This window comes from Natator depressus, chromosome 3 (assembly GCF_965152275.1).
Source record: "Natator depressus isolate rNatDep1 chromosome 3, rNatDep2.hap1, whole genome shotgun sequence".
Lineage (NCBI taxonomy): Eukaryota > Metazoa > Chordata > Testudines > Cheloniidae > Natator > Natator depressus.
The window spans coordinates 165,370,717-165,397,053 of NC_134236.1; the positions used below are offsets into that span (position 1 = coordinate 165,370,717).

The 26,337-nt window shown below is 39.1% G+C and overlaps 1 protein-coding gene across 1 annotated transcript in view; it reads left to right on the top strand.

Moving 5' to 3' along the window:
- Positions 1-26,337, top strand: part of USH2A (usherin) — a 562,110-nt gene that overhangs the window by 350,110 nt on the left and 185,663 nt on the right. The window contains exons 39-40 of the mRNA XM_074949260.1: positions 21,677-21,827; positions 21,982-22,124. Coding sequence (XP_074805361.1) covers positions 21,677-21,827; positions 21,982-22,124 — 294 coding nt within the window. The remainder of the gene's footprint in view (positions 1-21,676; positions 21,828-21,981; positions 22,125-26,337) is intronic.

Below are 26,337 nucleotides of genomic sequence, written 5' to 3' on the forward strand. Positions count from 1 at the left end.
TTCACTAGAATATGTGTTTAAGTAGAATTAAATTAGCACTGAGAGTTATTAAAGAAATCTTCCATACCATTTTCCACTGGATTGTGAGCCATACTGAAATGAATAATAAATGAATCAGTGCATATGAAAGAAGTACTGATATATATGACATTCTATAATCCATATTTACCTTTCCATTATGTTTTATTATAATCACTGTTTAATTTGAATGCAATAACACTCTAATTCATAATGCTATATTCTAAGTGTAATAGTTATTTATCAGTGGGACAAATCCTGTACATTGAAATTATTGGGGGGAATACTGGCCCCATTGAAGTAAGTGGAAATTTTGCCATTGACTTCATAGGGGCTGGGATTTCACTCATTGATATCAGTGGGAGTTTTGCTTGACCCCAAGGAATGAAACAAGGCTACAGGATTTGATTCTGCACGGTTATAGATAAAAACTGTTGGTCAAATTCTGATGATTTATACCCGTGCATGTCCTTGAACTGTGCACATGATGGCAGTTTGACCCTATCTTAGACTCCATCTTTTAACCTCCATGGTTCTTGATCAATGAAATTTAAGACTACATCCGTGGGAAATAGTGACAGAAGCATTGTTTCATACAGAAGTGTTTAAAAAGTGTGATCAGGAATATAGAGCCACCTGTAGTAACTCATCACACAAGGGAGTGACAAAAATTGCTTGATTAAGTGGTGTGTAGCAAAGATGGTGAAGAGTTTTACTTAATACATTTGGGGATACTTGGACAGGGAAAGGGTTTCTTTGGACAGAAGATTGCCTAAAAAGGGAGGGTGGTCTCTGGAACACTACAAGGTTTATAGTATTTAGTAATGTATGGGGGTTGAGACCTAAATACATAAAGATTAATTATAGTCTTTTAGTGGGTGCAAAACTGTAGCAATAACTTTTCAAGGAGCACAAAAAACTCTACTGTTCAAAAATATGCACTATGGAGAATACATTATAGAGTATGATAAAAGGCCATAAATCAGGTGGAAAGGTAGAGAACAAATGAGAATTCCATCTTAATAGTCACAACAAATCAATACTATTAAATAGTGGGTATTTTTTCAGTTGATTCACTAATTTTCAGACAAGGTGTCTTTGTTTTCTTTGATTTTTGTTTGAAATATATTATACTTTATTAAGCCATGTACTATTATGCATATTGGTCTTATCAGTTACTTAAGAAAATGTATCATCTTAATTTCTGGGAATGCAGTTCTTTGAGTTTACTTAAAATACCAAACCGAGTTGCAATGCTTAATTTCAATACTTTAAAAAAAAAAAACCCTCTCAGAAATAAAGAATATATTTTATATAAGTGCTTGACTAGAATTGTAATTCAGGTTCAAGAGTTCTTGGAAAAGAATTAAAAAATAAAATAAAAATTGAATCCAAATGTTAATCCATAAATATGAAACTTTCTTTTGACCCTTACCCTGTAGCGGTCCAGAGTTACTAATGGGGTTAGGATTTCAACTCTTAATGGGACTTGGTGCATTAGTGTTTTGTATGCATGGAATTCAGCATTCAGTTTAATAAGTGGTTGACATTGGTGATGTCCCTTAATTTGCTTAAATCTAATTGGCTCTTTTATCAGTCAAACCTGTATGGATTGGCAATTGATCAGAAAGGGTCAGCCATGACTGTGCATGTAGTTAAATGATGGAACCACAAGTTAAAGTCACTTTTGCATAATAATAAGCTGAAACCAGGAGAACAAATTATCTTAGAGTTGGAAGGCAAAGAAAGCAGAGAAGTTTTGCAGGATGTTCAAGTTCAGAACAAAGGCATTATGGAGTGTATAAATTTTAAATACACTGCATTTTGCCTCAAGACTTAAAGCTTATTTTTTTTCCAGAAGAACTGAAATCTTGTCTGAAACTGTCTTTGTTACATCAAAGAACTGCACAGAAAGCAAAAAGAGGCAGAAGCAGCATAAAAGGGCATAGTTTAAAATGATTAGTGACAAATTTCATACCGTAGAGGTAGAAACAGATTTCTTCTGAGTTTTCTATTTTCCCAAAAAGAATAAATTCATTCTATTTATCTTATCCTAAACTGCTTTGGTAGAAGTTGTAAAAGGTACTGTGTTAACAAGCCTCTGCACCAGTTTGAGGTTTTAAGCTAATAAAAAATGCTGGAAATAAAATTGTTTTAAAATTAATTGAATTATCTAAATGCATTTAAGGTTTGAAAATGATATAAAAAAATACAAAATATAAACTGCAAACAAAATCCTCTTTACATAGTATGCATGTATTAATAATTATTATTTATTTGTGATATGGTAGCACCCAAAGACCTCTCTCTGTATCAGGGTGACATTGCACTAGTTGGTGTACAAACAGAGAGGAAGATGCATACAATCACTGGTGCAAAGAGCTTCCATTCCAGTTAGACAAGAAACAGTTGAAGTGTCGTGGAAGGGATTACAATATGCTGTACTTTTAAAATGGAGACAATAATACTTCCGTGCTCTCATTTTTCAGTTGCCTTGTCTATTTGGATTGTAAGCAAAGATTCTCTCCTAATATACAATTGTACAATGCCCAGTTGGCGCCTCTAGGTGCAACTATAATAAAAATAACAAATAATTATAATAAATAAATTACATCTGAGCAAAATGATCAGGATGATGGTAGATATTCTCATTGTGCCAGATTTGTGTCCTCTTTTTGTATGTTTGTTTTATTTATATTACAAACACTTAGATTAGATGTTGTGTTCTTTGTTTTTTTCAGGACACTTAGGGTTGAAGTGTGAGAGAGAACAGGATTGTTGGAGTGAGACAGGGAAACTGAGGGGGAAGGAAGTAGAAGGGGAAGGGGGAAAGGAAGGAAGGTGAGTGGAGTGAATATTCAGGAGTCTGTGAAGGCTCCTCCTGGCTGCTTGTGCTGTATTCCATGTAGACAGAGGAGGGGAGGCCAGCTGCTTTGTGGAAGGAACCCCCTAGGCTTCTGGGCTCCTTCTGGCTGTTGCTCTTGTTCCCATGTGAAAGAGGGAAGGGAAGCCACTAGAGCTGGGTGGAAGGTTTTCAGTGAAACAGATGTTCATCAGTGTGATGGAGTGTGTACCCCACACAGGCCCTGACAGGGTTAATATGGACCTGAGAGGGCAATTAACATACCTGGCAGATAGAGAAAGCCAAGCTAACTGACAATGAAGACCAGCTAAAGAGGGGCTGGTTGCAGAGGCGCCGACTTCCCACATTCCCCAGGGGTGCTTGATCCCCGCTCTGCCCCAGGCCCCACCCCCACTCCATCCCTTCTCCCAATCCCCCACCCACGCCCCGCCTCTTCCCACCCCCTGCCTCTTCCTGGCCCCGCTCCTCCCCCACTCCCCAGTGCCTCCTGCAGGCTGCTGAACAGCTGATTGCAGGAGGCAGGATGGCTGGGGGAGGAAGAACTGATCCGCAGGGCTGCCGGTGGTTGCTGAGCATCCACAGGGGTTTTTTTTGTGAGTGCTCCTGCCCTGGAGTTAGCACCTGTGGCTGGTTGGTGATTATAAAGCCAATAATTAGTAACAAAAAGAAGCTGCAGGGAGAGAGTCTGTAGCCATCCTCTGGCAGATAGAAATGGTAGGAAGCAGTCTAGGAAGGCAGCAAGGAGTTTGAGGGAGTAGACCTTGGCTGCCAGCTACAGGGTCCCTGGGCTGGAACCCAGAGTAGAGAGAGGGCCTCGGTTCCCCTACCAGCCACCAAGGAAGGTGGGGAGGGGAACCCCTGAGGTAAGGGGTGTAAAGGCCACAGAGATCAGAGACAGATGGAAGACCTACTGTAAGGTCATTGGACTACAGCTTGGTTGGACTCTCTCTTACACTAGAAGGGGTGGACTAAAGCATGACCTGGCCAGAGGGCCAAGTTACAGGAAGAGTGACTGTTGGGGGAGAGGGGGGCACCATACAGACAGCAACTGCACCATACCTGGCCATGAGAAGGTGCTCCTGCGGTGAATGAACCCCCGGTACAATGGGGAAATGCCAGTTAATTGAAACGGAAACTCTTTGTGGGAATGTCCCAGTTTCTCAGGTCCAGGATGGGATTTCTGGCCCAAACTAGAGAGAGAGAAAGAAACTGACTCTATAGCTCATGGTTAAGGCACTTTCCTGGGATGTGTAGACTCAGGTTTAAGTTCCTACTCCAATAAATATTTACAGGTTTCAGAGTAACAGCCGTGTTAGTCTGTATTCGTAAAAAGAAAAAAGAAAAGGAGTACTTGTGGCACCTTAGAGACTAACCAGTTTATTTGAGCATGAGCTTTCGTGAGCTACAGCTTACTTCATCGGATGCATAGCATATTGTGGAAACTGCAGAAGACATTATATACACACAGAGACCATGAAACAAAACTTCCTCCCACCCCACTGTCCTGCTCGTAACAGCTTATCTAAAGTGATCATCAAGGGAGGGCCATTTCCAGCACAAATCCAGGTTTTCTCACCCTTCCCCCCGCCCCCCCCCACAGACACACATACAAACTCACTCTCCTGCTGGTAATAGCCCATCCCTCTTTGAAACCTCTCTTTATAATGCGCATGATAATCACAGTCACTCTTCCTGTAACTTGGCCCTCTGGCCAGGTCATGCTTTAGTCCACCCCTTCTAGTGTAAGAGAGAGTCCAACCAAGCTGTAGTCCAATGACCTTACAGTAGGTCTTCCATCTGTCTCTGATCTCTGTGGCCTTTACACCCCTTACCTCAGGGGTTCCCCTCCCCACCTTCCTTGGTGGCTGGTAGGGGAACCGAGGCCCTCTCTCTACTCTGGGTTCCAGCCCAGGGACCCTGTAGCTGGCAGCCAATCAATCATGCGCATTATAAAGAGAGGTTTCAAAGAGGGATGGGCTATTACCAGCAGGAGAGTGAGTTTGTATGTGTGTCTGTGGGGGGGGGCGGGGGGAAGGGTGAGAAAACCTGGATTTGTGCTGGAAATGGCCCTCCCTTGATGATCACTTTAGATAAGCTGTTACGAGCAGGACAGTGGGGTGGGAGGAAGTTTTGTTTCATGGTCTCTGTGTGTATATAATGTCTTCTGCAGTTTCCACAATATGCTATGCATCCGATGAAGTGAGCTGTAGCTCACGAAAGCTCATGCTCAAATAAACTGGTTAGTCTCTAAGGTGCCACAAGTACTCCTTTTCTTTTTTCTTTTTAATAAATATTTAGTTATTTGTACAAGTTGGAACAGCTTCAGCAGAAAAGATTGAGAGAGACCCACTCTAGAATAGCCAGTAGTCTGGTGGTAGGGGCACTCATCTGGAATTAGGGGACTCAGGTTCATGACACTGGTCTGAATCATGCAGAGCAGACACTTGAGCTAGGGTTTCCCACAGCCCAGGTGCGTGCCCAACCACCAGGCTATTAGCAATTCCAGAAGGGGTGTCTTTTGACAAGCTTCACAAATCTCTTGATTCCAGCCTGATGAGGAACGGGGAAACTTTCAAAATCTCAAAAACCTTTGTGGGCTGGGAAAACCAATTCCCTTCCCACCTCTAGAAGCCACTCTCTAATTAAGAAAATGGCTGCATAAACAGTGAAAGGGATCTCTTTAATTTTTAGCATAATTTATGGGACGTATTTGTATTTATGATTTACTCAGATACAGAGATGCACAAGTGAGGGAGCTTTCAGTTTCTTTACTGGACTCATCCTCCATTGGGTCTTTTTCTCATGGCACTCAGCTTCCTCCATGCTCAGGCTATTCCTTTCTTTATTCACAAGATTGAAAAGTGAGCCTCCTTGTGTACAGCCCTTGGTGTTTGATCACCAACTACTTACATGACCACAAATACTGCAGCCAGAGGGCCCCCTGACACTTTTACCTTAGGGAGCAAGCTATGAGACTGGATATTAGACCACATGGCAGAGATCATTGACCTAATTTTATAAATAAATAAGAGCCAGATTGTGCTATCTTTTATACTGGTGAGCATTTACTCATAAAAGTAGTCTCCTTGAAGACATCGGGACTACTTGAATGAATGAATATTTAGTGATGTAAGGATGGGATGGTCAGGTCCAAAGTATTTAAGGATGGGGCTAAAGGCCACAATATTGGGGTTATTCCTGTGACCCAGTGGGTATGAATTGCCATGCCATGAGAGTCCATGTTAAATCTGGTCCAATAAAAAAAAGGAAAAAGTTTCATCAAAATTTTTGAAATTTTGAGTAATTTCATTCCAAAACAAAATTTAAAAAAAATCATGTTTCTTGAATTTTTTAATTAAAAAAGCAAATATTTCAAATTTCTGATGTTGATGGTGATATTTCTTCTCCATCCTCAGTCCTTATCCTCCCCCCCATGCCCCGTTTTGCCTCTGAATGGAATGGAATAATGTTTGGGATGGGGGGAGCCATTGTCCTTTTTGTAGCCTTTTCCAAACTTCTTATTTTAAAAAGTGAGAGTGGCAACAGGGAAAATATGAAATCAGAAAAAAATAAGAATGAGTAAAAGATGCATTCAGTGGCAAAAAGGAAAAGCTCAAGGTTTTGGTACTTTGAAATATCAACATTTTAAAATACTTAATTTTGAAACCTCTGATATTTCAAAATAGCAACAGTTCCAGTTTGGATAAAAAACTGGAATCTTTTTAAGAAGCAGAAGGTTCTCGGAAAAGTTTTCACTTACCCCAAAAGACCATTTGTGTGTGTTTGGGGGAGAGGGTGTTAAAAGGTTTTGAATGAAAATTGTGATCACCATTCAATAAGCAGGCAGTGTCTGAGGAGAGGACATGCTAGCACTATGTCATTCAGCAATGTCCTGCTTAATTAAGGAGTAACAATGATAAACTGTGTGGACATCCAGCTTCTGGCCATAAGGATGGTGGCATGGGATGTGAGGGTAGGGTTGTAAATGTGTTTATGTGGTAAAGTGGGAGTTGTTCTCATGTCTCAAATGAAACAAAAATCCTCCTCTAGCCTCAGCTATATTTATCTGATTGTCACTTTCATTAGTTCTCCTTCCCGCTTTTATCCTCCCTTTCCTAATCTGTGCAGCAAATCATTTTCAGGGAGCTGATAGTGTGTGTGTGTGTGTGTGTGTGTGTGTGGGTGGGCTGGCGGGTGGGGGAAGGGTTGGGGAAAGGCAGTATTGTATTTTCTAGCTGGCCTAAGACAAAGTGGAAATGGGGGGCAAGGGGAGCACAGGTGAAAGACCACATTTTCAAATTCAAATGGGGGTGGGGCACAGTGGTACACCTGCCTCACTGAATTGAGCCACCCAGGGGCCAATTTGAGCCAGCTGTTCTAAATTGCACGTAGTTTCAACAAGCCTCCCCTCTTTGGTTATCATCAGTTCAGTGGCATTCTTGCCACGCCTCTTTCCTCTGACCTAGCCTGCAAGAGCCCTGTCTCCTGTCCCATCCTTTGGGAGCTGTGAAGGCGTGGCATAGCTATAGCTAAACCACCCAAGGATTCTCCATACACTTGCGCAATCACTGCTTAGCTGTTACATCAGTTTATAGGCTACTTCCTCCAGAAGCAGTGTAAAGCAGCTAGAGTGAGGAGGTGATCAAAGACCTGACCGAGTATCTGCAGCTTTGTATGATCTGGGAGGTTCTGGATATTTGTACTGGATTTGGGAATGCAGATGAGACAACACATCAAACAGCTCAAGATAGTACATTTATAAAGGTGCAATTAACCCAAAAGCTGATGTGGCCAGTTACAAAGTGATTGCCCTAGCGCATGGTGAATTGGGTGGCTTAGCTGTAGCTGGGTGCAGGGGGCTCACTCTAGATCTCTGAAGAACTTTAGTCATTAGCATGAGTCTTAAGTGGTGCATAGTCATTTGCAGACAAACTGCACCAGAATATATTTTATGCTAGAGAACTAGAAACTGGTATATGAACACAGAAAAATATATAAAAAATATGGAAACCAGGCTGTTGTGGGATTTAGCAGTGGATGGTATTTTAAAATGGCAGTCTCTCACCATATAAACTTCTTGTCAGTCCTATTCAACTGTGTATAAAACAAGTGCACAATTTAGATGATGTATGCAATTTAAATAAAATCTTAAGCCTATTTGTGTACTGTTTTTCATTCAGTGTAAATCTTTCCAAGACTGTTAAGAACTGCTAATAAAGTCGTCATGCTTTGTGATACATCCTACAATAAAAATATTTATGTTCCTAGTGAAAGTATACCGAAGATGTGTGAGAAATCACATCATGAATTTGTCCTGTCACCTGTTTTTACATATATACAAGTTGGGGGGGGGGGGGTTGGGAACCTATTTTTTATGCTGCTGCAGTCGCATGATTTGAGCCCTTTTCTACACTCCTTTTATTTTATTTTGGACAACACTGCTGCAGTTTCTACAACAAGATGGCATTTTCATAAACTGGGAGTTGAGGCCAATTTCAGGTTTTTGTCATTTACTTTTTGTACTTCCTGCATTAAGGCATCATGATTGTAGAGGTTACTCTACTTATAAAACATATGACTAAAGCACCAACTTTGTGTTAGTGAGCACAGCAGAGAAAGCTTTGAAGTTCCTCTGTTTACAATGGACTCTACAAGCCTCCAGCAAAGTTCTGCCAGCCTAACATGTTTACATATTCTCATGTGGTTTACATAGGGGGAGAAAGAAATTAAGGGACTCTCTTAAGAGCTTCCTGAGGGCAAGAATAGAAGGGTGGGGAAAAATCAAAACCACTATTTTTTCCCCTCTTCACCAGGGATAAAAAGAGAGACATTGTTCCTTAAGAATCATTGCCATAAAAGTGCTCTTGCCTTTGTATCTTTCCTTTCTGATTAAAATAGTCCCTACATGGCTGGCATTTTGTTTAGTTTGAAAATAAATCTGATCCTATCTTTAACTTTCATTTGGTTCTTAAGTCTCTTCAGAATTCATGCTATTTTTAAAAAGAGATTTATTTATTTTGGAGTCACATCTATCACTGGATATTGACCTCTCCCTACTTATCATAATTTATCATTCTCTCTCTGCTCATGAAGGAGCCTCCTTGGTGCAATTCTTAGGGTTAACTGGCTGGCCTGCAGGAGAGAGTAAGCTGTTCCATGACAAGAGGTGAAATAACTTGCTTCTTTCTCAAAGCAAGGGGAAATCAGTGGAGAACCTCAGACTGTCTGTGCCACAGTGCATTCTCTGGTCCGCTTATGACAAAGCACAGTTATACACTGGCCCTTACTGTGGAGGTTAGGGTTGCGATCAAGTTCTTTGTGAGTCCTGCCAATAGCATTGGATGCTGACCCACATGCAGTTTTTTTTCTTCTCACCATGACTTTTTTTCTGTGTCTGCGTGATCGTATACACATACATGTGTATTACACTTCTGTTTGTAACTTTCTGTCTTTGTGCAGCTCCTTACCTCTCCCTCTGACAAAAACAAAAAAACCCTCTCACTTAAAAAGGATCTGGTCAAGGCTTCCTACTGAAGTTACTATCCTAATCACTCATGATGGGAGAGAGATGAAGTGAGCTGTAGCTCACGAAAGCTCATGCTCAAATAAATTGGTTAGTCTCTAAGGTGCCACAAGTACTCCTTTTTGCTAATACAGACTAACACGGCTGTTACTCTGAAACCTGTCATGTCACAATGGCACTATTCAGCACCGTCTTATTATATAGTGATTTACTGTTTTTAAAGCTCCCTGTAAACATTCACTAATTAGCCCTCAACACTCTTGTGAAGCAGCTGTTCTCACTTTACAGAAACAGAGGCTTACATTCTGCTCTGGTCACAGACATGCAGGCACTGGGGTTTCACACACATCACCAACGCTGAATTTGGCCACAAAGGGAGTCAATGTCTGAGCAGAGAACTCAGATCATTGCCCGATGATAGATCTCTACACTGTTCTCTGGGAAGGTGAATGTTTTCACTATCATCTGAAAACGCAAAATGCTGTTATTACTGTGTCACAGCTTCACAGACCAAACGACACACTCACAGCTCTTTGGTGCGTCCCATTGCAAGAAAACCTGCAGTTACTTTTCTTCTCTTTTTAGTTTTGTTCTTCTCAGAAGTTTTGAGGACTCTGTTGAACTATATCTCAGACCATCACTCTTAGGAAAATTACCATTTTCAGAGTATTGTGTGAAATTGGAGTATTGGAGACTCCTGTTGATTTTAGTGAGAGTCAGGCAGCTAAAAAACCTCCACAATGGTTTTGAAAGCTTACTCCGTAAAATCAGTGGCATGGTCTCTTGGTTTAAAAAAAGGAAGTATTAATTGCCTTTACATTTCTTGAAAAACAATAGAAGAGAACTGGAATAGTGTTATCATGAGTCTTCCTTTCCATCACTTAATGTGCTGTCATTTATATATGCAGAGTTGGCAGTGGTCCCCCTGCTTATGTTTTGGGATGCTGGGCAAAACACAGCCAACTTAGCTTGGACTTGAATACATGCTACAGTGAAACTAAAGTGATTACAAACAATTAGGCTAGGCCAGCCAGTTTTTGAACAAGAAACCAGTGTTCAAGTCCTTTGTAGTCAAGATGCTGAGGGGCAGATCCTCAATGGTGTACACTGAGTGCATATGTCCATTAACTCAAATGGAGCTATGGCAGTTAGCACCAGCTGAGGATCTGGTGCCAACGGTGCATTAATGAATATACTGTGTATTTGTAATGTCTTTAACAACAGAGTGAATATCAAAAAGTGAATATCATATTTAATAATTGTATTGAGATCAATGAATAGAAAGCATTGTAGGCTCAATTGTACTGAGCAAGCTTAGTTCTTCTGCCCCAGGAGAAGACCAGGAACTGGATTATGACTGTGTCACAGTCTGCTTCCTGGTTCCCTTTTTCTCTTTTAGTCCTGAATTTGGCAGAGATTATTTCCCTTGGGGTCCTGGCTAAGAAGGACTATTTTTCCTTAGTCAGCATTATTGTTTTTAGATATTGACGCAACCCATTGACGCAACCCTGATTACACCTCAGTGCTGCAAAGCTAACTTGCAACTTCTTTACTTATGGACCAGATTCTGATACCTTTGCTCAGAACAAGTAACATCTTACTCATACTGCCAATCAAATGAATTATTTGTCAGGGTGAGTAAGTTTCAGATTCTGGTCCTAAATTGGCTATTTTCTAATATGTATTAATTTATGGATACTGCCACTGTGATACCAGCTTGTAATGTGACGTGACAGCCATAGCATAGTAGTTGGCAGTTTTGAGAAGTGATAAGAATTTTTGTTTACTCTGTACATTTTACTGTTTGGGTTTATCAGGCTGGATCTCACTTGTTACATGAGATAATAACTAATAGTTACATAGACATAGTGTTTTGCTATTTTTCTAATTGTAATAATTTCCTCGTACAACTAAAGCCCTGATCCTACTGTTTTGCATGTAGATCTTCTGTTGTTAGTACAGCGTGCCAGTCAATGACAGGCTTGGGTGATGTAGGCAAAACTGCTCTACAGTATGAATGATCACTGATTCCATTAAATGAGTTCCCCCCACTTCCTGTGATATACACACATTTTCCCCATTAGCACTCATGGGTATAGAGGCACAAGCAAATGTTGAGAAGAGAAAAAGCCGCAGAATGTGGTGGTTTGCTTTGTGGAGCAGACTATATCACTTTATATATGAATGTAAGGAAAGCTGCTAACAATTGTGATATATTAAATTATAACTGAGAACTAATTCGGAGATCAAAGGTGCTCTTTGGGAGAGATCATTTTACCTGGTAGGAAAATGATTACCTTTTTTCCCAGTCTCATATTTGTACTGTATGTCTTGGAAATATCATTCCCTAAAGTTTCTGAATCTTGATGTTTAATTGAACACAAAGGTCTTTGAGCAGCACAATGGGAGTGGGGGGCCTGGTTTGTTGGTAGAACTGTGTAGACGGAAATTGAAATGTACATGTTTTTTCTCATTTATCAAAGAAGTGCAAGAATCTAAACTGACATTTTATATCAAATGAATTATGAACTGTGTACTGTGTACCTAAGGGAACAACAACCAAATTAGACTTTTCTTTAAAAAAAAAAAAAAAGAGAGAGAGAGAGAAAAAAATAGGCTTTTAATAAAATATACAATCAGTTTTGGTATTTTGTCTGAGCCTGCCATACGCTGTAGTTTTTTTTTTGTAAACTAGAGCATACAGGCTACTTCAAAGGGTATATGCTTTATAGAGAATTGAAGGCAGTAGGTTAAGATAATGCACAAACTGGCATTTCCACTTAATATTGTTGCTTTGATGGGTTTGTTTTCATTCCCATTCACCTCTGGTAAGCAGGAAATGATATTCTTCTTCATACTAGAAAATACAGTTTAACTGAAGAAAGTAGTAAGATACTTTCTTAGCTTCCATTTGCTAAAATACAGTTGTAACTAAAAGGAAATTTACAGAAAGCTAAGATTTAGAAGACACTACTAAACCATTTAGGGGTAAATTTTTGAAGGATTATGCATGCAGTTTTTAGGTGCATGACTCACATTTCCATTAAATGGACAAAGTTTCCGATAACCGGGGAAAGGAAAGGAGGTAAAGACCCCATGAAGTCCAGTGGGAACCAAGTTATACCAATTTATGACCATGGAAGATGTTTAGATGCTGCGGTACTGGGCCCTTAAACCATAAGGTAGATAGGAAGGGAATGGCTAAAACCCCATGTATTCTCTGGGAATGTACCCCTTCGTCTTCATGGTGCTTTTCAGTATACATTTTCTTATGCACCAAACCCAAGAACAGGTTGTTATTCTTATACACCAAAAATTTACTTTACCCAGATAAATTCCAGAAGATTAAGGAAATTGGTATGTATGTAATCTCATGGTCTAACTCTCTGTACTTCTCACAGAGTACTACACTTGAGTAAACAGTGGAGAAGCTTATTCATTAACATATTCACAGAATCTGAATTACAGTGAAGCCAAACCACCTTTATTTATTTTATTACAGTAGCACCTTGAGGCTCAAGAGCCAAAGCCCTAATGTGATGTGTATGATGCACGTTACACATATTAAAAGATAGTCCCTCCACTGAAAAGCTCACAATATAAACGGGACAAGACAAACAATGATTGGGAGAAAAGAAGTAGTATGGTTAACCTTATTTAACAAATGAGGATCTAAAGTATAGAGAGACTAAAACCTTGGTCCTGAAAACCCTTACACACAAGTACTTAACTTTCAGCACCTGAGTAGTTCTATGGACAGTATCCACATGGTTATGTTTAATCACATGAGTAAAGGTTTGCTGGATTGGAGACTTCGTGGTTTGCCCAGGGTTGATACAGGCAGTCTGTAGCAGAGGCAGGGACTGAACCCAGATCCCCTTAGCCACAAGAATGTCTTTCTATGTCACCATCTTCAACCTCCCTTCTCTCCCTCCCCCCCTCCATGAATATTCAAGCAAACATTTTGTTTTGGTTTTTTTGTAGGGGTTGTTTGTTTTTTTCCCCCAGAATGTTTGAGGAGGGCATTTGTGTGCAAATGAGCATGTTCACATGTGAACAATTATATTTGTGCATGAAGTGCTCACCTGGGCACCCTGTGTACACGCAGTTACTTGATGTGAATGTGACAAGACAGAATTAATTGTAAAATACACTAGACAGCTAATAAAATTGGTTTATATATTTGTGTCTCCAGCACATAAGGAAGTACTCAGCTACTGTAAAATTTGCCATCCAATTGCCTAGCCAAATATATTAAATGTGGAAAAAGAGGACCAGAAAATATTTGAAGTGTCCTATGATTTCCTAGCCTGCTTATCTCCCACTATATCTTTCTCCCTGCAGGGCTCTCAGTCTTCTCCCTGAGAGATTCAACATCCCAAATAATACATTTTTAAAAAGAATGATCTGTTTGCAGAAAGTTTGCAAACAGAAAAAAGGGTCAAAGTCAGTGGAAATGTTTTTTTGTTACAGATAAGTTTTACTAGCTGTGCTGAAGCTAAAAGAATCTAAACAAGTTAGACTAGTTTGAACTTGTAGTCCAGATCTTTCTCTAGTTGCTCAGTGCATACTTAGCAGTCACTTCTCACATTAGTTATTGGATCCTTCATGAACAATAGCCAGCTAACCTTTAGGTAACTGGCCTCTTATTCTGTAGATGATAAACAGGTGAGATTAATTGACAAACATCTCTCTTTTTGTTTAGTAACAGTGGGACTGATTCTGCTACACTTATTCACACAAAGTAGCACTTCACTCCCGTGAGTAGTAGGGAAATTATCTTTATGGGACTATTAATGGAGTAGGCTGCTAGTTGACATGAGTAACAATATCAGAATCCAGTCCAAAACTGTGACTGGTTTTTAAGGGCCAGATTCTGCTACCCCACCATGTTGAGTAGTACCTTGTTCTGCAAGTAGCCTCGTTGGAAATTATTACTCAGTGTTGTTAAGGGTGGTAGAATCTGATCTTTAGCAACATGTCTGCTCTGTGGCATGTTTTGGTTATTAATACAGACCATGGACCATATCGTTCCTTTTTAGTCAAAATGTAAAATATTTGTTTTCCTTATCCTTTTCATTTATAAACCACAGCACATTGCAGCAGTCAAATAAATGAAAACAGTAAACAGTTTGCTTTCAGGTGAAGTTGTAGAGTACATGTCCACACATGTAAATAGGAAAGGAGAAGAGAGAGAACTTCTTGCTCTTGTAAATTATTAGTGTGTTTATGAATGTCCAAAGGGAGCACCTTTGCAAAGAGAAATTCAACCGTTACGGGGAAGAAGAATTCTGAGGTGCAGTTTTCAGTTGAGTTACAGTAAGTGCTTGTTTTATGCACTTCACGAAGCTACCATAACTCTATTTTCAAACAACCTAAAAGGACAGCAATGCCATAGATGACCATCTTTGTGAAATTGACTTTGCCTGAGCCATGTTATGACCTTAGTAATCTATGCACAGCAATTAACCAGAAAAAACTATCGCTAATACAGGAATTCAGGTTTAAATATGATAAGTAGGACCCACTGAGCTTTACATATTTTCCTTTCATAAATCTATATTTGTATTATATATAAAAGAATTCAATAAGGACCAAATCCTACTGTGTTGCATGGATAAATTACTAAGAACATAACAGCCGTACTAGGTCAGACCAAAGGTCCATCTAGCTCAGTATCCTGTCTTCCAACAGTGGCCAATTCAGGGTGCTTTAGAGGGAATGAACAGAACAGGTAAGCATCAAGTGAGCCATCCCCTGTTGCCCATTCCCAGCTTCTGGCAAACAGAGGCTAGGGACACCATCCCTACTGGGAGTAGAAGATGAAGGAAATCTTTCTTTCCCACTCAGCAGGTGGGGAAAGAATGATAAGGGAGTAAATTGCACGTCATGGTGTCAGGCACATCATGGCTGGATGGAGTGTGATCTAGTGACCATGAGTCCTGCAGTCACCTTCAGTATACCCTAGCTTTTCAAAGAAGCAGTAAGTATGCAACATGCTGTGTGGTGTGGCTGCCCATCCCAGGCCCACCTGACCTGTGCTTTTCTCAAAACTGTTCTCCTTGGCCACAACTTCAAGCATGGATCCTACACAGAAGGGCAGTATTTTACTCCAGCTGTTAGGTGCAATATTACTGTAAAGCTTTTACAGATGCCTCAGATACATTGGTTTAAAAAGGTTCATATAAAAAAATTAGTACTGAACTAATCACAGTGCCAATCTATTGTCCTACTTTATCGTACCTCTTAAGACACATACGAAGGACAACCCACTGAAGCTAATGTTCCTATTAAAACCATCAAGTGGTAATGGTTTGTTTGTTACTACCATAGGCTAGATTTGAACCAACAACCTAGAGTTAAAGGCTCTGTAGGCTGCTTTCAATTCCCTGATATATCCACTGCTCCAACAGAAAATGTTCAGACTGTTCAGACTCTTGATCTTCAAAGGAACCAAATAAGATATTGTACCCCAAAAAGGTATAACAAATGAGAATTTCAGCTCTGAGGTTCCCTTCTGAAGACCGTTCATAAAACACCTGCAGATAACACACACAGAGTAGAAGGGCAGAATCCTGTCTTTTCTTCTGCTACATGCACTCTCCGAGGTAGTGAAAAGGTGTGGTTATGTTGTTTGCAAGAGCTTGGCTATGTCTACACTACCACAGTAAGTCAACTTAAGTTACACAGCTCTGTTATGTGAATAACATAGCTGGAGTCGATGTGGCTTAGATCAACTTACTGCGGTGTCTACGCTGTGCTGGGTCGATGGGAGACACTCTCCCGTCGACTTGCCTTACTCTTCCTGTTACCGGTGGAGTACCGGGGTCGACCGGAGAATGCTCTGCCGTCGATTTAGTGGGTCTTCACTATACCCGCTAAATCGACTGCCCCGTGCATCGATCGCCATAGCGTTGATCTGGCAGTAGTGTAGACATAGCCTTTGTGTAGGGAGTGGAAAGGATTCAGTCACTTTTATTCACCTGTGGTTTTAGAAGGACTTTGTGACACCCATATGAATATTGTACGTGGGGGAAGTTTTTAAAGTCGCTTTACTATGTAATAGTATTGGCTGGGTACCCTTTTAAACATCATGACAAATAATTGGTTTTACTGAGCAGTTATAAATTGTGTCTCTGACAGGTATTTATAATCAATAATCAGTCAACTAATTGTCTGTTGGCATTCTTTTGTATCTTCTGTAGTTTAGCAGAAGTTCAAGTTGGGTAGTGCGGATAAATTTCTATATAACTTGACTGAAGTAGTGTGCCTGTGCTCTCGTCTTAAAACAACATAAGGCACAGGACACACATCTTAAATGCTGCTCCTACAGCCTTGACTTCAGGATGGGGTAATTAATGCTTTTGGAAAGGGGAAATCTGTTTACTTCTGTTCACTTCAGAAGCTGATGCCCTGAATACAGTTAAGATTGTATGAAAAGATCAGCTCTAATTTTGTTCTTACTTAAACTGATGTAAACCAGGAGTAACTCCATTGAAGTCAGGCCCCATAAGAGTGCTGTCTTAAAACGGTCCTTCAGTTTTTCACTGTGGCCGCCAGGCCATTGAACAAAGCTTTGTTGAAGTCCCATTGCTGGTGCTGTTTTGCCATTGCCTAATAAAGTTGTACTATACAGCTTGGGTGACTGGAATAGCTATTGTTGCATGCAGATGAATGCAGTTTGATCTTAAATTAACAGCTACGAATTACACACAAAATTGGGATAAAAACAGATTTAAGGATTAAAATAAAATTCCAGAAATCAAATTTTTCTGAGTAGGTCAGTGTCCCAGTGGCAGAACTGCTACTAAAGACCTCCACAAAATGCCAACAAAAGAACAGGCAGATGACTAAGTCAGAAGGAAAGGTACACCTCAGTGAAGACTTCCAAACCCGAGCAAGAAAAGAGAAAGTACTGTCTGCTGTGAGTGGGCCAGCAAACCCATCCTTTTTCAAACAATATGTCGGGATAGCAGAGATCAGCTCTGAGATCTACAAAGTGTAGGATGGATCATGTGCAATAGTGACATTGCAGATAGGATAAGATGCTTGGGTACATAACTGAAAAGAAAAACCCAAGAATATTGGATGTGTATATTACACATTGAATAAGTGAGATGTTCTGACTGAAGGAGTTAAAGGAGAAACCAGAATGACTCTAGTGCACCTGTGAAAATGAGACACAGAAAAAGCAATCTTCTGTTTTGGCAATAGATAAAGGTTTATAACTACCATGCCCTTCTAGTGATGACATATGGCCCAGCAACATGGTCTCTCACTGAGTAAATGAGACAAAAACATGTGCCTATACCGAGAATTATGGAGAAAGCAATGATAGGAATTATGCGGACAGAACAAACACCAAGGTAACAGGCATGCTTGAGGAAAAACAAGAGAAACAAATGTCAAGGTGCACAACATATTGCCAGAAAAAGTGACTAGAATAACATGGTCTTAGAATGGACACCTATGAGAAAATGAATCAGAGGTGGCTAAACAACAATGCAGTGAAATAAAGAAACGAAGTGTGTGAATTAGACCTGGAAAAGGGCAAGAGTGAACATGACTTAAGGAGACATTCATCCAAAGACAGAGTGACAGAACTATGTTATCATTGCAATAGCGCCTCAATCTTATGGCAACAAACTGTGAAGAGCCAATTCCTTCCCCAGTAGTTAAATGTCTGCTGTCATAGTTTGCATGCGCACATGTGTAAGGAAAACATTTAGATAAGAAGCAAATGCAGCACCTGTGCTATTTTAAAATATTTTGCATGTGCAGGTGTGGCATACTATTAGAATTACATTTGCATAGTTATAAACTCTTGTGTTTGCCTTCTGCAGATACTATGGATATACCAGTGTGAGGACCAGTTCTGATCTCAGTTACAACCACTGTAAATCTAGAATAACTTCACTGGAATTAGTCTGAATTTACACCCATTTAATAGATATTAGAATGTAGCCCTTCAGCATGTTCTTGCTCTCATTAACTTATGTGGCATTGTAGTGAAGTGTAGAGTAATGCAGATCCATTTAATGGATATAACACTTTATCATTCAAATAATAATGATTACTTTTGGTGACTGCAGTTTAAAAGTTTCTTGTGTTTTTGAGAGAGATTGCCCTATGGACGTTGGAAAACACTTGTGATTGGTAAATCTCTCAAAGCAGTAGAGTCTTTCAGAATAGAGGAAACACGTACAGTGCAGCCACTGTATAAAGGCTTTTCATCCTCAGTCATCTTTGAAAATCTTAGAGATCTATCATTAGCTCCTTTTTTGTCGAGGAAACTGAGGCACAGATGTTCAGTGACTTTTCAGAAGCCACTCAGCAAGTCCGTGACAGAGCTGGGAGTAGAATGCATCTCTTGGCTCATCTTCCTGTATCTTATTGCCTAGATTACATTTTCTCTCCAAACTGGTGGTATTGCCAGTTTAAACCATTTATTATGCATAATTCTTTCTCCATTTGCTCTCACAATACAATAGATAAGGTAGACAGGTAATTAAAGACTTTTTCCCATCCTTTATACTCTCTTTTTGTAGATGAAGCATGATTTTTTTTTTACCAGGTCTAGTTAGGATTTACTGGACAAGATGTTGATTCAGTAGGTTGCAAATAGAGTGGTTGCCCCTGAGGGTGATATTAAAGCTTGAGGGGAGCTTTTTGAGCAACATTGCATCTTAAAGACAATATATCAAGCTGATAGATACATGGCTCTTCTGTTGAGAAACCTGCAGCTAAATTATTTCTGGTTACCGGTTATTGCTTGGGTACTTTGGGGAATAAGAGTAGGATAAAAGGGGTTAAACTGAGGGAAATATTACATTAACATCTCAGTTATGGGAAGTAGCTGAAATAACCAGAATATGTTCTATATTTAATTTAGAATGATCAGGTTGTTTGTGAAACACTTCGAAGTTTTATTGATCAAAATGTGACTAGTTTTCTAGATCACCTTTCTAGTTATTACACAACAGAGACTCAGAAGTGAGTAGTCTTCCTGTAGTCTTCTTTTTCACAATGCATATTAATGACATTCTCTGCAAGATCCAGGAAATCCTTTATACAAAAGGTATATATTTTGTACATTCTAAGATTTGAAAACCTCAAAGGACCAAATTAAGTCAATGGACCTACACAGGGGATGAGTTTGGCCCACATTCTCTACTGTTCTTTTCATTGTACCAGTACAATGACATATATTTGGACCTCTAATTTTTGATTATCTAGGCAACTAAATTCATATCTGTATTGTAAATAGTTGACTATCAAACAGCTACATATTTGTCACTTGAGCATTCCTGTACCACCATAATAATTAATAAAAATACATAGAGTTTATTTGATCCTTTTCATTTGTGAATCTCAAAGGGCTTTACAAAAGAGGTAAATCATTGTCTCCATTTTACAGATGAGATATCTAAGGCATATAGAGGGCTTCGAAGAACTTGCCTAAAGTCACACACAGCAGGCTACCGGCAGAGCTGGGAATAAGCACAGTTCAGTGACCCAGCCAGCGGACCACACCCTTAGCAGGCAATATGTTATTTTCATAATACTTTTCTCAAATATAGTGGTGTGAACCCCAGCTTGTTGGCCAAATTACCAGTGAGTTAATTAGATTCCCTTACCTGAATTCCCCCGGCATTTTCAGCTAGTGGTGGTATACTTCTGGTCTTGATCTATGTAGAGTTTGTGTGTATACTTAAACAGTTGGTACATTTAAACTTCAGATGCAATTTAATTTTGAATGAGATGGTGCCCTACCTCATAGAGAGATTGTGTGGCTTAATTAGTGAATGTTTGTAAAAGCATTTTGAGGTCCTTTGATGAAAGGCACTACAGTAATGCAAAGTATTTTTATTTTAATTGCTATTTATTTTTGTTCTCATTTTGTACTGGCAGAGCTTACTTACAATTGACCATACAAGGCACTTTACAAATGGATGCTAAAATAATGAATGATTATGTATGTGTACTGTATTTTGCACACACAGATTTTAAAACATATTGCATGCCAAATTCTGATTTTAGATTATCAGTGTTAATCTAGAACAATTTCATTGACATCAGTGGAGTCTCTCGATTTACACAAATGTATGGTAACTGAGAGAAGAACTTAATCTTTAAACTCTAGCAGAAAGAATTCAGGCACCATGTGGTCGCAATGTCTGTTTTTTGCCACTTGGGAGACAGCTATTCTTCACATGGTACATGAAGATCATAAAACTAAATTACAGTGTGCTGCTTACCCAAGTGCCCAGTTTAGTAGTTCTGCCAATCATTTGCAGTTCCTTAATGTAGGTGCAGTTGAACATGCCGAACCACAGATTGGTTTACAGTAATCTTCCAGTCAGCCTGGTACCAGAAAAAGAGAACAGCGATGAAAAATTTCTATTTGGATGACCACAGAAAGATGCAGATGATAACTACTGAACCATCAAAGACACCAGCATTTTACAAAAGTTTAAATGAAAAAAAAAAATCAAATAATCCAACCTTTCTATTTAACGTTCTGAAAATATGCTGTTTTGGCATCCAATACACAAATGTCATATGTGTTATACATGAAAGGTTTATCAAGCAGGTTAGTCCTTCATGGTGAGAAAAACATAATGTCACAATCTCAGCTGGTGTAAATCACTTCAATGGGATTACACCGATTGATACCAGTTGAAGATCTGCCTCGGAACCTGGAATAGGGCTGGATCGATGATTCCTGGGCCCACTCAATAAAAGTTAGAATTAATCAAATGAAAGTAGTACTGTTCCAAATCCTCAGACTTCAGTGGATCTACATTCATTTATACCAGTTGAGTATCTGATTTCCAAAATGTGTGTCAAGTTTTTAATGAGAGAAGGAGAGGGATATTTGAATAAAGTTCCTGACTTTGCTGCCCTGCTACTCACATTGAATAATACTTCCTCAATGAGATGTTCCTTTGATTTCAATGTGAGTAAAGTTGGCAGAATCAGGCTCGGGGTGGGGACTGATATACTAACAGGTGGGAGAGAATGTTACATCTGAATTCCTTTTGCATTTTGGGCATTGCTCTCAACCCAGTGATATTAGTGTAAGCGTATTGGAAAGAAGAACATAAAGAAGTACAATACTTCGGTAACAAAAATGTTAAATTAAATGGACCATGTTAACATCGCTGTTGATCCTGAGGAACAGTTTTTCCAGTATATGGAGCATTTTGATTCCATCCAGCATATGTTCTCCACGGTTTTCTCTGCTCTAATTCATCCATGTTTTTTGACAGCTCCAGATGGCATGCTGCCTCCAAGGCTTTCATCTGCCACACCAACCAGTCTTCAGGTTGTCTGGTCTACACCAGTTCGCAATAACGCTCCAGGCTTACCCAGTTACCGACTCCAGATGAGGCCTAGGCATTCCACTGATGATATTCTAGAGTATGCAAACAATAAAATTCTACTGTAAATTGTCAGTGAAGAGAAGTAAAATTATTTTAGATGTGGCTCACCCCTAGGGTGGCTGTGGTCTTCTTTTCTACCCCCCTCCCCTTGTATTTTGGAGCTTTATAACTCATTCTTCATTTCTTTCCAGGTTATTTTCCAGTCCCTCTGCTTCCTTAAGCTACATAGTCAAAGATCTTCAGCCATATACAATGTACGAGATGAGAATGATAGTCTCCAATGGTTATGGTAATACATATAGTGACTGGACTCAAATGATTACAGCAGAGGACAGTAAGTAGCTTGCAAAAATACACAGTGCATTCCCACTTATTTTAAACATCTGTTAGCAGATAATACAAATACATATCCTTCTGCTGGCTAACCTAGCATTGCATATGATTTCTCTTTCTTTTATCTCATTTTATTAGCTTAATAGTAATAACATATTTTCTCCCTGAGAGCTAAGCTACAGTAATAAAAATACCTAAAAAATCTCGTATGAGTTGTGTGAACTGTTTATTAAAAGAATGTAAAGGAATATTTTTCAGAGAAATACCTCATTTCATTATATAATATCTCTCTCTAGTCACATATGGCCATATGCAGATAGAGAAAAATATTTGTTAATGTGTATAGTTTGTTAGAGTGAGGGGTTTTTTTGCATTCTGTGAGCTAGATTCTGATTTCATTTACATCAGTAAATGTATTGAAGTCAGTAGTAAATGAAGATATAGCCTTGTCGTCTTGTTCAGAATATAAAGAAGGATGTCATTTATTTTATGGTCATTGGGCTGATGCCATCTAAGTAGTGTGACAGCTTTCTGTAGGACTTTTGGATACTGATTCAAACAAGTGATCAGTAAGAAGAAGGCACATTTTATTATTGCCAACCCCTTGACCCATCCACCGTATCTGGCATTAATTGGTCCATATTTTGCAAACTCACTCTACTTGCATTTGTTCGACAATCCCTTGCTTTGATACATTAAAGCTAGGGGGGTGAATGTAGCCATTTTAACTGACATATGTTGCACAGGTACTAGGTGCAATATAAAAACAACACATGAGAAGGTGTGCAGTTACCAAACACACAAATGCACATACACCTCAGATACAGCATAGTTGGAGTCCAATGGCTGTGTAATGAATGTATCTAGTATAGCCATAACCACACTTCTTGAGGTGTGCTGTTGATTTTGAAAAATGTTTTCTTGCATTTTTCAAAGCATTAGCTAATGACCCCAGTATACCAGATATCAGAACAATCAAAATCTTTGCGTAAGAGATGCCTCCTGTCATATAACTCATTTAATAAACAAGATAAATTCTGAGAGAAAAATATTTTTCTCTAATTGAAAAAATAAAATCCCAACTAATTGGTCCTGCTTTTCCTTTTACTCCAGATTTACACTGGTGTGAAAACAAAATCAGGCACCTTGGACCTAAAGTATCAGAATTAATTGAGGTATAAACTAGCCACCATTTGTGGCTCCTCATTGTCCCCACCCCTTTCTCTAAGATCAAAGCAGACTGTATTCAGAAAATGTCTCAAACAGAAATATATCTTAATATATCATCAGTTGAAGACATGTTTTTTACAGCTGGGCAAATAATTCACAAGAGGTAACTTATCAGACAAATGTAGGCCCCAATCTTGGAAACACACAAGTGCTTAAATGTAAGCACTTGAGTCGCCCCATTGATTTAAATGGGACTACTCACATGAATGAAAAAAGTTCAGTATATGAGTCAATCTTTGCAGAACCAGAGACTTAGCCTCTTTTCTACTTGTGAAGATTTTTGATCAGATCATAATTTCCTTTAATGCACTTGTTGTGTAAAATTACTCCATACATTTTATGTTTTTTTTTAAACTGTGGATTGACTGAACAGAGTTATCTGTGAGTATTTGTTGTTCAGACTATAATAGTTCTCTGAGAATGGTCAGGTAAATCACATAATATTGTTTTTTTCCTGTGTGGGATGAGTACACATTGAGCTCAGTCATTGATGTATAAGTTTAGAATAGGGTTTCTGCAAATATGTGTTGTGCAACTTCTAAATATGCTTTTGGTTGAAATTCACTCTTGTTCAGAGACCTTTCTCAAGCCCTATGCTCCACTTTATTCCCACTTAAGACCATAAATGGGATTTTACTGGTGCATAGGACTTGTGCCTTCCGTACAGGAGTGAATTTTACCTTCTGTGAACATTTTAATGAAAAATTTGATTGCATTAATGTCATAGGTAGTAGACACAAAAGGGGCGTGATGTGGCTGAGGTGAATTCATGTAAACATTTGAGGAAAAATTAATGGAAAGCTTTCCATTAATATTTTCCCAGCTCTAATGTTTTGAGAATTGCTATTCATTTGCTTCTTAAACTGTTGCTGCCACATCTGGTTTTTCATCTTGAAAAACACGATTTTTGTAACGCAGTTATAAAATCTATCCCCTCCGTGACCGTGCATTCATTCCCCTGCCCTGCTCCATTTGCATTAATAAAGAATACATGCTGATGTATCTCCAGTATCCAACAATTTCTGTGTTTGTAATTTACCAACACAGCTTACACCTCTATAATGTTGACAGAGGATTGTGTATTTTTGGTGTCATTGTGGAGGGCTGCCATCTCTGAAAGGATGTTCAATTCAGTTGACAAAGATTGAATGATTGGCAATGGGCATAAGTAGTATTTCTGTCAAGGCTTCAACGTGTTGCTTGTAAAGCCACCTATACTGACAGCTTATTGCCAGAGCTACACTTAATACCTGGTCTTTCTAACCAATATCCTCTGACTTTTTAAAGTGCAATTTTGACAGTTGAAATTTCCTGTATCTCTTAACCTGGTAGAATACAGAAATGTTCCCATGTCCATATTTGAGTTTTACCCCACAAATATATGCCTCTGTAGCACAAAAATATCCATAGAAAGATCACATATATAGGTATATTGGCCTGATCAACTAGTGTAAATAGCTGTAACTCTGTCAATACAGTTACACTAATTCACACCAGCTGAGGATTTGACCATATTTATTTTATTTATAATAGCTGTTTTCACATGACTAGCAAGAAAGCAGAAAAGATGAGAGGAAATTCAGTAAACATCACCATAAAAAATCTGTTGTCTGGGAAAAAATATTATAATATAAAGGTAGATGCTGAAGAGAATGTTAATAGATATTTTAAATATTTTTTTCATTTACATCAGTCTGACACCAGTAACTGATTCCATGCATTTTTAAAAGTCTAACCTACCAGTGCCAAATAACAATAATGTACATTTCCTATGAATATTTTAAAACCTGTTAAACATGTGTTAATAAAAGATGTTTGTTCCAGTGATCTTCGTGAGCATAATGTCAGACTATTTGCTGCTAGACAAAAACAAACAGTTCAGGAAGTTTCTTGTCTAAATTCTGCTTTCAGTTATTTGGGTGTAAATCTGGATTAACTCTATTGAAAACAATAGAATTACTCTGGATTTATGCTGAGTAACTGAGATCAGAATTTCATGCACTGCATTTAAGAATAAAATGGAATCTCTCCTCCTCGAGGTTATGGAATTAAGATATTCATCTTATTTAATGCTTTTCTTTCATAGTGAACATTCTGGATGGGCTGAGAGGGGGAGCTGCCAAAGAGTTAGTTACAGCTCTTGAAGCCAGTTTTATGCCATCCCCAACCCCATCATATATTTAGTGTAGCTTTAATGCTGCTCTAAAATACACCAAAGGGTTGAAATTTAACAGAGGGATAGTCCTGAGGTCAGAGAGATACTTTTTGCTGTCTCTAAGAAACGTCCAGCCAGATTTGACCCAGTTATAAACAGTGGGAAATTGCTATTTCCACATGTGCTTTAGAAAAAACTTCTTGATCTTAGTGCATCTGGAACATGCAGAAAATTGTATGTGCTCCCATGGTCTGCATGTGCCAATACACCTCTGTCATCACAAATTTCAACACTTTGCAGTCAGAAACAAACAATATCAACTCCAGGCAATGTCCTTCAGCCTTTCATTCTCTCCATGGGTGTTTACCATTGTAACAGCCATTTTTGTAACCATGTTGAGGAAAAGGGCCATCCAAATAACTGTTGGCAAAGAAGCAGTGTGACAGGGTCAGGCCAGATGGCTACAGGAGAGTGATAGAAGGCAGATATATTAGCCCCAGGTTAAGTAGGTCCCTTTTCCCTGGGTAAGGTAACAGGGAAGGTTCCAGAACAATCAGGAACTTTCTGGAAACAATTAAGGCAGACAGGCTGATTAGAACACCTGCAGCCAATCAAGAAGCTGCCAGAATCAATTAAGACAGGTAGGCTAATCAGGGCACCTGGGTTTAAAAAGGAGCTCACTTCAGTTTGTGGTGTGCATGCGAGGAGCTGGGAGCAAGAGGTGCAAGAAGCTGAGAGTGAGAAGGCGTACTACTGGAAGACTGAGAAGTACAAGCATTATCAGACATCAGGAGGAAGGTCCTGTGGTGAGAATAAAGAAGGTGTTGGG